This window comes from Propithecus coquereli, unplaced genomic scaffold (assembly GCF_000956105.1).
Source record: "Propithecus coquereli isolate 6110/MARCELLA unplaced genomic scaffold, Pcoq_1.0 Scaffold280, whole genome shotgun sequence".
NCBI lineage: Eukaryota > Metazoa > Chordata > Mammalia > Primates > Indriidae > Propithecus > Propithecus coquereli.
In genome coordinates, this window is record NW_012148397.1 from 4,342,193 (window position 1) to 4,354,253 (window position 12,061).

At 42.9% G+C, this 12,061-nt stretch overlaps 1 protein-coding gene across 4 annotated transcripts in view; it reads left to right on the top strand.

Moving 5' to 3' along the window:
- Positions 1 to 12,061, top strand: part of USP10 (ubiquitin specific peptidase 10) — a 66,798-nt gene that overhangs the window by 30,170 nt on the left and 24,567 nt on the right. For all 4 annotated transcript variants that reach the window (XM_012648197.1, XM_012648199.1, XM_012648198.1 and 1 more), the window contains 2 exons: positions 2,808 to 2,868; positions 7,441 to 8,481. In XM_012648197.1, coding sequence (XP_012503651.1) covers positions 2,808 to 2,868; positions 7,441 to 8,481 — 1,102 coding nt within the window. The remainder of the gene's footprint in view (positions 1 to 2,807; positions 2,869 to 7,440; positions 8,482 to 12,061) is intronic.

Sequence of the window (12,061 nt, forward strand, 5' to 3'; positions counted from 1 at the left end):
CCAGCCCTGTGCTGTAGTTTATAAGTCACGGTGATTTAAAAATGAATTTAATAAATAAAAATAGTCAACTTATTTAATAAGCACGTTTGAACCCTGGTCATAATCATGATACTGATTTCAAAAACAGGAAATGTTCATTATTCTTCCAGGTTTCCAGAATCTCCACATTGGACGCAACACACACACCTCAACTATTACTAAATGAATAAGCCCACAATAAGATAGTACAGGCTGTGGGCATGTGTGTGGGTACCGATGCAGAGTTAAGACAATTTTCAGTTTGGTGTCTTTTGGGATTTTGAAGAAGGCTTCATGATTCATGAGGGTCTTTTAGACAGAGTAGAACTCAGAGTAGCATCCTCCGAAGACGACTTCAGAACATTATGTTTTTAGCTGAGGGCCCAAGAATTGCCTTCACAAGACTGCAGTACTATTTGCAGATTTTGTATTTGATATAACTATTAATAGATTTCAGTTTTTTACCTTGGCTCAGTTTGCATATGTGTGGGGAATTTTATGTTTTTGCTTTGATTTTTAAATTTTTTATTCTTATAAATAGCTGTATAAAGAGCCAAGTTTGAACCATTCTTACACTTCTATTCTGCTGTATGTTTATGTAGCCGATTACCACAGACCAAGAAGCTTCCTATGTGTGGCAGACGTTGTTGATTGAAAGGTGCTACATGCCTGAAGAGTGAAAAAGAAACTCGTGTTTCTGCTGTGCCAGAATTTATTCCAGCATTCAGTAATTCTTGGAATTGCACTGTTTTATCAGAGTAGTAAATCGAAGCAAGTGTGTTAGGTACACTGATAGAAAATGGCAGTGTCACCCCAGAGTTTGTTGGTGGTCTGTTGTTGGATCCCTGGTGTAACACCAGTGCGACCGGAACAGTCAGCCCTGGCTTCCTCATCGGTCAGTTGTCCGTGGTAACAGGACTTCCTGAAGTTGTCGAGAGGAGCAGGATGTGTACCTGGCGCATCTTGAGCACCCAGTCAGTGCTACCTGGTATTGCTTGTCCTCAGCCTCATCTGCTTGCTCTTATAGATCGATGGGCTTTTCTTCTGCGTGTTGCTGGGAGTGCAGGCAGGTATTCCCAATCCGTGGCGCAGTGTTTGGAGAGCAGGCTGGCTGCAGGATGGCTCTCAGGGTTCCAGCAGCTCTCTGTTTGGGCTTTCAAGTGGGCGAGTGCTTAGGTCCCTTCTCCAAGTTGTGAGTCTTCCCAGCCTGCTGCACTCTCTCAGGTCTGAAGGTTTTCTTCACTGTTCTTCTCTTCCCCAAGCAAAACAGAATACAGTAAGTTTGAAGAGAACTTTGTTCCGATATATGGGATTATAAAACTTTGTTTTGACTCAGAAAAAGACGATTTCTTGATGTTACAGTGATTTTGTGAAAATACAGTGATTGAAAATGCTCTTTGTGCCTCAAAATAGCATAGCTTTCCGTCGCCAGGGGGCACCCTAGTGTCATTGACAAAGAAAGAGAAGGCGTTCTGTGTATCAGAGTTTCTAAACTGCCTTTTGTGACTACGGAGTCATGAATGGGATTCCCGGCTTCCTCAGACACGGGTGGCCACTGTGCACACTGCCCTTGCAGACACACCTTTTTGCTCCGGTGTGCAGTGGTCTTCGCACTGCAGGGGTTAGGCCAGCTGTAGCCCATCTCAGCACACAGAATGCGTCTGGGGTGCCCCCGAGTGGAAGAAGTACGTGCAGCTCTTAAGTCCCGAAGGTGCTGGGTTCCTTTTGAATCACCGTGTGTTTTCTCAGCTTCCTATTTGTCGTTAATTCTATGGAGAGAGGATTTACTGGGTTTCTTGAAGAGAGACGCTTTTATCTCTGTGATTATTGAATTGGCATGCTAAGGGTTCATTGGAGAAAGCAGCTGAGGAAGCCGCCTAGGCAGCAGTTCTCAGACGGTAGTGGGCATGAGCATCACTGGAGCCCCTGAACATGGCAGACCCCAGGACCCCATCCAGGCTCCGGAGCGCCGGACTGCAGTGAGCAGACTTGGAGAAATGCTGCACCAGGGTGCCATCGTTCTGTTTTGTTCTTTTGTTCTGTCTTCAGGTAGCAATTGTCTATTCACTTACCTTACCCCTTTCCTTCCTAAACCTTCTTATTCTAAACATGTCCATTGGAAGCATTTCTAACTCTTAAATAAATATTATGGAATAGCTAGGAAGAACAAAAATTTGAGATATTCTTAATATACTCTTCTGCTTTTTACAAAGAGGTCAGACACTTGCCATTTTGCCTTTTCTCTCCAAGCAACGTGACTTCTAGCCGTTAATTCAGTTATTTAAGGCATTGTGTTAAAAGGGAGCCAGGGTTCCCGGGTTTGTTTTTCTGGTGGGCTCTTCTCTGCTTTCTGCCCTTCGACCTGGTCCCAGCCTCTGCTGGCTGTGCTGCAGTGAGTGGTCAGTCAGAGTCATCTTCACTAGGGACAAACAAAAGTGTCCGTGGTCTTCAAGGTCAGTCACTAACATCCTGTGAAAAGAAGGATGCATCGTAAGCATTTTATTGTAGCTGACTTACATGTCCATTGGAGTTCATTTGATTTTTTGGCCTCATTTTTAGACCTGTTTAATAGTGATAAATAATTTGAAAGGATTACTATATTGTGTTTTTCTTAAGTTAAATGTCTAGGTTTTACTGACTCTTCATGTGCGTTATTCTGGTAAAAGTAATGTCTTGAAAAGAAGTTGCATGGATAAGGAGTTTTAATGAAATGTTGCCTTAATGAAATAGCATGTGTTGGGTTTTAACATTTTGTTGAATTAAACTCTGTTTTCCGATTCCTCGTGCAGCTTCCTCCGTACAGTGGAACAGTGCTGTGTGGCACACAGGCTGCGGATAAACTCCCTGAAGGTAAGCTAGTTGTCTTCTTATTTCCCTGGCATAAATTCTGGCCGTACAGGCTGGGTGGGCAGGCTACCTGCAAACATCGTTTTCCCATTTGTTCATGCTTTCTGAATAAATGTTTCCTTACAGCTTGAAGTTTTTGCTGTAAACTGCAGCGTACTTAATCACTGAATCTCTTAGACTAATGAATTAGTTTTAAAGTCTATTCTGTATTTCAGAATGCCAGACATTCAAGATTTAGTTTAGGAAGTGGTTTTTTAGTTCCTTTTTTTTTTTTGAGACCGAGTCTTGCTCTGTTGCCTGGGCTAGTGTGCTGTGGAGTCAGCCTAGCTCACAGCAACCTCAAACTCCTGGGCTCAAGCGATCCTCCTGCCTCAGCCTCCTGAGTAGCTGGGACTACAGGCTGGGGCCACCACACCCAGCTGATTTTTTCTATTTTTAGTAGTGATGGGGTCTCACTCTTGCTCAGGCTGGTCTTGAGCTCCTGACCTCAAGTGATCCTCCCGCTTCTGCCTCCTGGAGTGCTAGGATTACAGGCATGAGCCACCAAGCCTGGCTTTAGTTCCTTTTTTTTTTTTAACAGCTCTCAGTGCAACAGGTATGTTGTTATTCTTGAAAACTACATGCTGAAGTTCCGAAGGGGGCTTTCTTGTGTTGTTGCTAAGCAGCCTGGGTCTAGAGCTGGCTAGTTTCTGAGCATGTGTCCTTTGTACAGCTAAGTGGCAGCTTGGATCCATTGTTCTTGCAGTTGACATTCATTCAGGTCCCAGTCTTGCCGACTCTCTTGGGAACTCAGGTAACCTCCTTACCTCCTGGTCTGTTAAACTTTTTTTGGCCTCAGACAACTGAGCTGATTACTAGAGATGGTGCTTATTGAGATGCGGTGATTCTGTATCGTCTAAAAACTCAGTGTTGGCATACGAGCAGGGTCATTTAATTATTGCAGGCTGCCCTTGCACAGTGCAAACCTGTCTAGACAACATTTCAGTCTGGATCACTTTAAAGGGCCTTGCTGGCCTCTGAGAAGCTGAAGCCAAACATTTTCTTTGAGAGCCAGGGATCTGGATTTGGATTCTCTGTTTAGTTAGCATGGCTAGACTTATGAAAGGGGTTTTAATTGTAGTTTAGGTTTAAATATAAACCTTGCAAAGACTAACCAAAACTTTTTATCCATAGTAACATCAGAAAGTGATTATATCCAAAATTACTAGCAGGTTTATAAGAAACAGTAATACAGGAGACCATGTGGGAAAGAGCAGATCTTACAATGGCTTGGGATGAGCAAGAAAGTAAGTGCAGCTCCAGGGACCGCAGAGCCAGGCTTGCTCAGCCTCTCGAGCTGCCTTGTTACCTGCTGGTGTCTCAGAGTTCCGGGCGTCTGAGTCGGTGGGATTACCCTCTGTCAGGACACGCTTTGCACATAGTGAGCACGTGGCAGACATTTATCTAACTCTTACAAATGTTCCATCCTTTTCCCTTCCACGTCACGTCTTCTTTCTAGTTCAGTTAACGGCCCCACCCTCCTCCTGGTGGCCAGACGTCACCATCCCCTCCCCCACCTTGCCTCTGGGGTTCTGCTGCCCCCACCCCCCGCCCCTTGCACCCACTCCTCCTCCCAGGGCCTCATCGCTTTTCCGTCACTGGTTCTTGGCCTTTTCCCCATTCTCTACTCTTCTTCCCTCAGTGTCCATCTTTTATTCTGCCAAAAACATAACTGGAATCTTGCCACCTACTTGCATGATTAGTGACAGGCCCGTGTAAAGGCCTCTTTTTCTCTGAAGCCTTTTTGGTTCTCTTGTTTTTCCATTACTTCTATTTCTCTTATAGCGCTTGTCCCGCGGCACAGTGCCTGCCGGTGCTGTCATGAGTCTGCCTCCCTTCTTAGAATGCTCAGCTGCTGATGGCAGGGACCGTATTCATTTCTTTATGTCTGTCAGCTGCACAGTGGAGTGTCTGGAATGTTATAAACCCTCAGTGTGTCCAACGAAAGATTTAGAATGCTTTCCTCTGCTGCCTCCCACCATAGCCAGCTACAGCAAACCGCCTGCAGGGGCACCTCATCACGGCATTCGCTTTATACCTCTGCCTTTTTTAGATAGTTCCTAAGTGGGTTGAGGTATCCTGTTCCTATACCCCCTCCCCACTCCACCCAGCTTCCGTTGTCTTTTAAGTTCCACTGACCTCTCTATAGCTTCTGATTGGAATTGATCATTGTTTCCCCGTCCGGAAGCGTTCTTTTTATAAAGCTATTCATAGCTTCATCTCACTTTTCCTCCATGTTGTTGTCCTTAGTCATTTATGTTTGTCTCCCTAGTAAATGTAAAACTCCCTGAGCAGGGACTTGGCCTTACTAATCTGTCTCCCTCTGGAATGTCCCCTCTCAAACCCCCTGCACCCCAGGCCACTGTACTGCAACAGGTAGACTTTGAGAGATGATGCGTCAGGTGTCATTTTTATTTGAGCTGATTCTCCTTCCCCCAGCTAGCCCACTGCCTGCGTGATTGAGTGCTGAGTGTCTGTCTTCCCACTGTATTGACTGGGCCGCGTGAGCCAAGTTCGCAGGCCTTCCCTGCTCCAGCCTGGCAGACTGTGCCGCGTCTGAGCTCTTTCTGAGCTCTTTCCGTGCGGTGCAGAACAGCGTGTGCGTAGTGTGCGTTCCTCGATGAGAAGAGGAACTGTTCTGGCTAGGAATCTGTCTTCCAGGGACGCAGTCAGGCACAGTTTGGGGTAAATGTTGCGATAATAGCCGTAGCATATTGAAATGGTTCCGTTCATGTCACATCACATTCTAGAATGTTTTATGTTCTGATAAGATTGAGAATTGCGATGTGAAAGGCACCGCGTCTGTTGGAAATCATCAGTCTTGCATAAGCTCATGACACAGCGCATGCTGATTTTTAATGGGATTTCACAACGTACACCAGTCTTGACAAGGGTAGCCCGTGTGTGGGGTGCCCTTCTCCAGTCGCACCCGTTTCCATCCACGTGGCACCGGCAGCCTCAGAACGCCTCGGAACAGGTGATGCCTAGAGGCAAAATGGACAGTCACCCCCTAGGTATAATAACAAATTCGTTTCTCTTTGGTGATTCTTTTTAAAGTAAAGAAACAAACAGACAAAGAAAAGGAATCAGATTGTCTGGCTTTATATGTGAACTTGCTGTTATGTATAAGCATCAGCAGAGTTCTTTTCCGGAACTTTCTGTTGTTTGGGGCAGGATCCCACCGCCACCCCGGAGGCTGTGATACCAAAATAAATTAAGAGTCTGGAGGACCCCCGTCTTCCTCCTTCCTACCAACTGAGGCTTCACTGGCCCCTCTCTGGGCCTGTATTCTACAAAAAGACTTCTAAGGGTCCTTCCAAAATGTAAAATATATTCAGGTCTCTGCAGGAGAACACCATACTTTGGGTATTATGATTCTTTTCTTGAAATACATGCCTTGAAAAAAAAAAATTGGCCCCTTAAGCTAGACTTGAAGAAATGGTCAATTTTGCATTAAAAATGAAATTTTTTCATCAAATGTAAGATGACATTGATGCTCTATGTCTGTTGAAAGACACGATAGATTCTAATAACCTAATTTCAGAGATAAGAACTATGAAAAAATGTACATACATAGATTGTGGTTAACTGGGAGGAAGTATTTATTCAAAGCTTCCAAAGAGATACTTAAAAGTTTTTAGTTCTAACTTTATCTTCCAGTATTTTTGGAAGTATCTTCACCGCCTCTGGAGCTGATTTAATATGAATTCATTTGGTGGACATTTACCTGTGTTAATATAAGGGCCAGTTTTCAGAGTTCAGTTAAAATTATCAATGGAGGAAGACCAAGAGCTGGATAATTTGCAAGAGTACTTTTATGTACAAGATTCTTTGTGTAGTTCCTGTTTTTGGAATTAAAAATCACGCTAACTAGAGAAGCTGATAAAACAATGTTTTAAGTCCCTAAGTTAGTTATGGTTTTTAAAAATTAAGTTGTTCAGAATAGGTATTCCTTTATCTTAGGCATAAAGGAAACTTCGGATTCCATTGAGGTGTGGTGTTTTTGTTTTTTTGTTTCATTTTATTTATGCATTTGTATTTTGAGACAGAGTAGCACTCTGTCGCCCAGGCTAAAGTGCTGTGGCAACAGCCTAGCTCGCAGCAACCCAATCCTCCCACCTTGGCCTCCCAGAATGTAGGATTACAGGCCTGAGCCATCACGCCCGGCCTTGAGGGGTATTTTCAAACTGGCAAAAAGTTTTTCTTTTTTCTTTTTTTTTTTTCCCACCACTCTGTCCTAACTGGCAGGATATTATTTGCTTTTCATTACAAGTTCATTTTAGTGCCTACCTTCTGAAAAATCTTCCTTAGTTAGTTAGATAAGTACAGGCTTCTACTTTTCATATCCTCAAATTAAATATAATTTTGTAGTAATTTATTTTCAGCAAATGCTTCACAGAAATAAAATATGTCATAGCTTTGTTAATTAAGGAAAAGAATTTAAGGTTTTAGTTTTCAAAAAGGAAATGAGTAATTATTGGTACCTTTATAGTTTATCGAATTGTGTTCTTAACTAATTGGTTTCTTTCTAAACAGGACAAGAATACCAGAGGATCGAATTTGGTGTTAATGAAGTAATTGAGCCCAATGACACATTGCAGAGAAACCCCAGCTACAGTATTTCAAGCACATTGAACCCTCAGGCCCCCGAATTTATTCTTGGTTGTACAACTTCCAAAGCGAGCCCTGATGGGCTAGATAAGGAAGCCAGCTACAGCTCCATGGACTGCCAGTACCCAGGCTCTGCCCTGGCTGTGGATAGCAGTTCCAATGTGGAGGCGGAAGTTTTGGAAAACGATAGTGTCTCAGGTGGTCTTGGACAAAGGGAGCGTAAAAAGAAGAAAAAACGGCCACCTGGATATTATAGTTACTTGAAAGATGGTGGCGAAGATAGTGTTTCCCCAGAAGCCCTGGTCAATGGCCACGCCGGTTCAGCGGTGCTGAGCAGCGGGGGCACGGAGGACGCAGAACTTGTGGGCGACGTGCCTCCATCGCCTACGCCCAGGACTTGTAACGGCCCTCAGGACTCCATGGACTCCGTCAGTGACCATGTCCCTGATGGTCCTTTCCCCGGAGCACTCAGCAGCAACACCAGGACTGCAGAGCAGCCCGAGGGGGTCCACGGGACTGATTTTGATCAGTCCTGCGTCCCCGCAGAGGCTGGTGGGGACAGCCTGTTGAGGACAGCTGGGGCCCAGCCCTGTGTCGGCACCGATGCTACTGAAGACCTTGGAGTCGCCAATGGACAAATACTTGAATCCTCGGGGGAGGGCGCAGCTGCCAACGGGGTGGAGCTGCACACCACGGAAAGCACAGACTTGGACCCGACTAAACCCGAGAGCGCTTCACCTCCTGCTGATGGCGCCGGCTCTGCCTCAGGCGCCCTGCCCGTCAGCCAGCCCAAGTCCTGGGCCAGTCTCTTCCACGACTCTAAGCCTCCTTCCTCTTCGCTCGTGGCGTACGTGGAAACCAAGTATTCCCCTCCTACCACATCTCCCCTGGTCTCTGAAAAGCAGGTTGAAGCCAAAGAAGGGCTTGTTCCAGTTTCAGAGGATCCCGTAGCCATAAAGATTGCAGGTATAGTTAAAAAGATACAAACGGAGAGTCAAGGTGGGAACAAATCTCATTGACTGTTGAATGCGAAGTTTAAGATGGCCTGGGCTTATGAACTGTGGTGGTAGATTGTTGCCCGTAGCAATAGCAGATTGCTTGTGTATTAATAGGAATTTCTGAAGAATGTGTCTTGAACGTTGTCTAAAAGTAAGACAGCATAGAAACAAAATGGGAGGAGCAAGGCGTCACACATACCTTTATGTTAAGTGAAAAATTCGTGTCCATTAGCAGTCCTTTTCTGTTGGCAAATTACATTTCCATTCCTTGTCTTTTGATCAGGTAATTCTGCCCCATGGTGTGAGTGTATCATGAACTTGCCCCGTGTTAAAGTGTGTATACTTTCGGTGTGACAACCCCTGATTTGTACGCAGCTTGCACTCTTTCTTTTTTGTATTTCTTAAGACGTAAGAAAGCATTTTGTGAATAACATTGGTTTATTTCTTTTCGATGTCTATTTTTGGATCGAGTTAATGGATTTTACTGAGTTTTAACACACCAAGGTCAGCTCTCGATGGGAAAAGAAAAATTATAAGACCTCAGCCCAAAGTTAACATTTTATTTTAAAGTGCTAAGGCTGTAAAGTTGGAGCAGTTCACAATAAAAATATAAAGTTGCATGGTTGACAGGTGGTTTTTTAAGTTAAAGTAGGAAGTCAGAAATACAGAGGAGCGTCTTGTGTGTTTATACACTCACGCGTTGCTTAAGGATGGGGCTGTGTTTTGAGAAATGTGTTAGGTGATTTTGTCACTGCGCAAACATCATAGAGTGTGCACTGCTTAACCTAGAAGGTACTGCCTGCTCCACAGCGTGGCTGTGTGGTGGAGGCCGTTGCTCCTGGGCCGCAAATCTGTACAGCGTGTCACTGGGCTGGATGTTGCAGGCAGTTGTAACACAGTAGTAAGCTGTGTATCTAAGCATATCCAGACATAAAAAAGGCACAATAAAATATGGTATATAAGATAAAAATATACATCTATCTAGGGCAGTTTTCATGAATGGAGCTCACAGGACTGGAAGTTGCTCTGGGTGAGTCAGCGAGGGAGGGGCGAGTGAATGTGAGGGCCTGGGGCGTTCTGCTTTATAAACACTGTACGCTCAGGCTGCACTAACATTTATCAAAAATATCTTTCTTGAATAATAAATTAATCGTAGCTTACCTTTTTACTTTATAAACTTTAAAAAACTTTAAAAAAATTTTTGGACTCTGGTAATAACACTTAGCTTAAAACACATTGTACGGTTGCACAAAAATATTTTCTTTCTTAATATCTTTAATAGCCTATAAGCCTTTTTTCTATTTCAAGAATTTTTTTTCCTTTTTAAATTTTTTGTTAGTTTTAAACTGAGACACAAATGCATACATTAGCCTAGGCCTACAGAGGGTCAGGATCATCACGATGTCATTAGGCAATAGGAAATTTTCAGCTCTGTCACAGTCTTATGGGACCACCGTGGTGTATGTGGTCTGTCGTTGACCAAAACATTGTTATACGGCAGATGACTGTGCGTATCTAAGAAACAGGAGCTATTTCTTCTGGTTTCATTCTACCAAGAAGCTTGGTAGCTAGCTCTTCAGATTCTTGTCTTAGTAGCCAAGTTAAAATAAGCTGTCTTATTTAGGCCTTATGTAATATTTTCTAATTTAATATTTTGGAACACCAGACAGCATTCATTACCAGGATGCAATAGCAGGCTGAAAATTGCATCCCCTTCTATGAATGATCAGAATTCCATAAAAGATCTAGCATATTCTTTTGATGGCAGTAGGATGACAGCAAGCAATACTTCTTTTTTTTTTTTTTTTTTAGCATTTTATTCCTTGTATAAGATATTTTAGGTAATCTTGGTGTTTTGGAGTTCTCTTAAAATAAGAAAATAATTGATAGGCCAATCATCATTATTTGGGACTTCATATATATTTTTAAAAGCCAGATGATTTCTTTCTTTTTTTTTTTTTTTTTTTTGAGACAGAGTCTCGCTTTCCGGGCTAGAGTGAGTGCCGTGGCGTCAGCCTAGCTCACAGCAACCTCAAACTCCTGGGCTCAAGCAATCCTTCTGCCTCAGCCTCCCAAGTAGCTGGGACTACAGGCATGTGCCACCATGCCCAGCTAATTTTTTCTATATATTTTTAGTTGTCCGATTAATTTCTTTCTATTTTTAGTAGAGACGGGGTCTCGCTCTTGCTCAGGCTGGTCTCGAACTCCTGACCTTGAGTGATCCACCCGTCTCGGCCTCCCAGAGTGCTAGGATTACAGGCGTGAGCCACCGCGCCCGGCCCAGATGATTTCTTTAATATAACTTTTAGAATGTATTCATTGCAAAGGCCTGCTGTCATAGGATAGGATGGTGTAAGCCTTTGTATAGATTACTAAGTTAAAACTTTATTTTTAACCTATAATGAGAAATGCATCGTGAGATGCTTTTAAAAATGTGCATTCTAAGTTCAAAGTCATGAGAGCATTGTAATTATACTTTCCTTCCTGAACTTACTTCACAGAGGAAAACCTCCTATCCCTGGGAAATTTGCTCAATCTCTATTTAAAATAAGAAAGAAATGCTTCCTTTTAAGTGTTTTAAAACATTCTACTCATCCTACTCAGTCATATGACTTTAGATGTGATTCGGTAATTAGTTTGCTATGTTCTACATATGTTAAAGTCTAGTTGTTAACCTGCTTTGTAAAATACTGAAGGTAAGGGGCTTCTCAATTGCTGGTGTTAGTGGAGGAAGACATTGCTTCATACTGTGCATGGAATTATTTTGAATGGATGTAGTGTAAACACCCCCCCCCAGCAGATTGTGATCGGGCCAGTTATAAAGATGTTTTCATTATCTGTGCAGAAGTGTAGTTGGTTTTAAAATAGGTCATTCTTTTGAGCCTGTTTGTTGAGCCTTGGATATATAGAATGTAATTGCTGACAATTTTCATCATTACTTCCTGTCAAATAATGCAGCAATAGTAGTCACTCTTGGGATCATATGGACTTAGGGAAAGTGGTATTGTTGGAATTTTTTTTCCTTTTTAAATTTTTTGTTAGTTTTAAACTGAGACACAAATGCATACATTAGCCTAGGCCTACAGAGGGTCAGGATCATCACGATGTCATTAGGCAATAGGAAATTTTCAGCTCTGTCACAGTCTTATGGGACCACCGTGGTGTATGTGGTCTGTCGTTGACCAAAACATTGTTATACGGCAGATGACTGTGCGTATCTAAGAAACAGGAGCTATTTCTTCTGGTTTCATTCTACCAAGAAGCTTGGTAGCTAGCTCTTCAGATTCTTGTCTTAGTAGCCAAGTTAAAATAAGCTGTCTTATTTAGGCCTTATGTAATATTTTCTAATTTAATATTTTGGAACACCAGACAGCATTCATTACCAGGATGCAATAGCAGGCTGAAAATTGCATCCCCTTCTATGAATGATCAGAATTCCATAAAAGATCTAGCATATTCTTTTGATGGCAGTAGGATGACAGCAAGCAATACTTCTTTTTTTTTTTTTTTTTTTTTTATATTAAATACACTGTAGTACAAGAGACTTT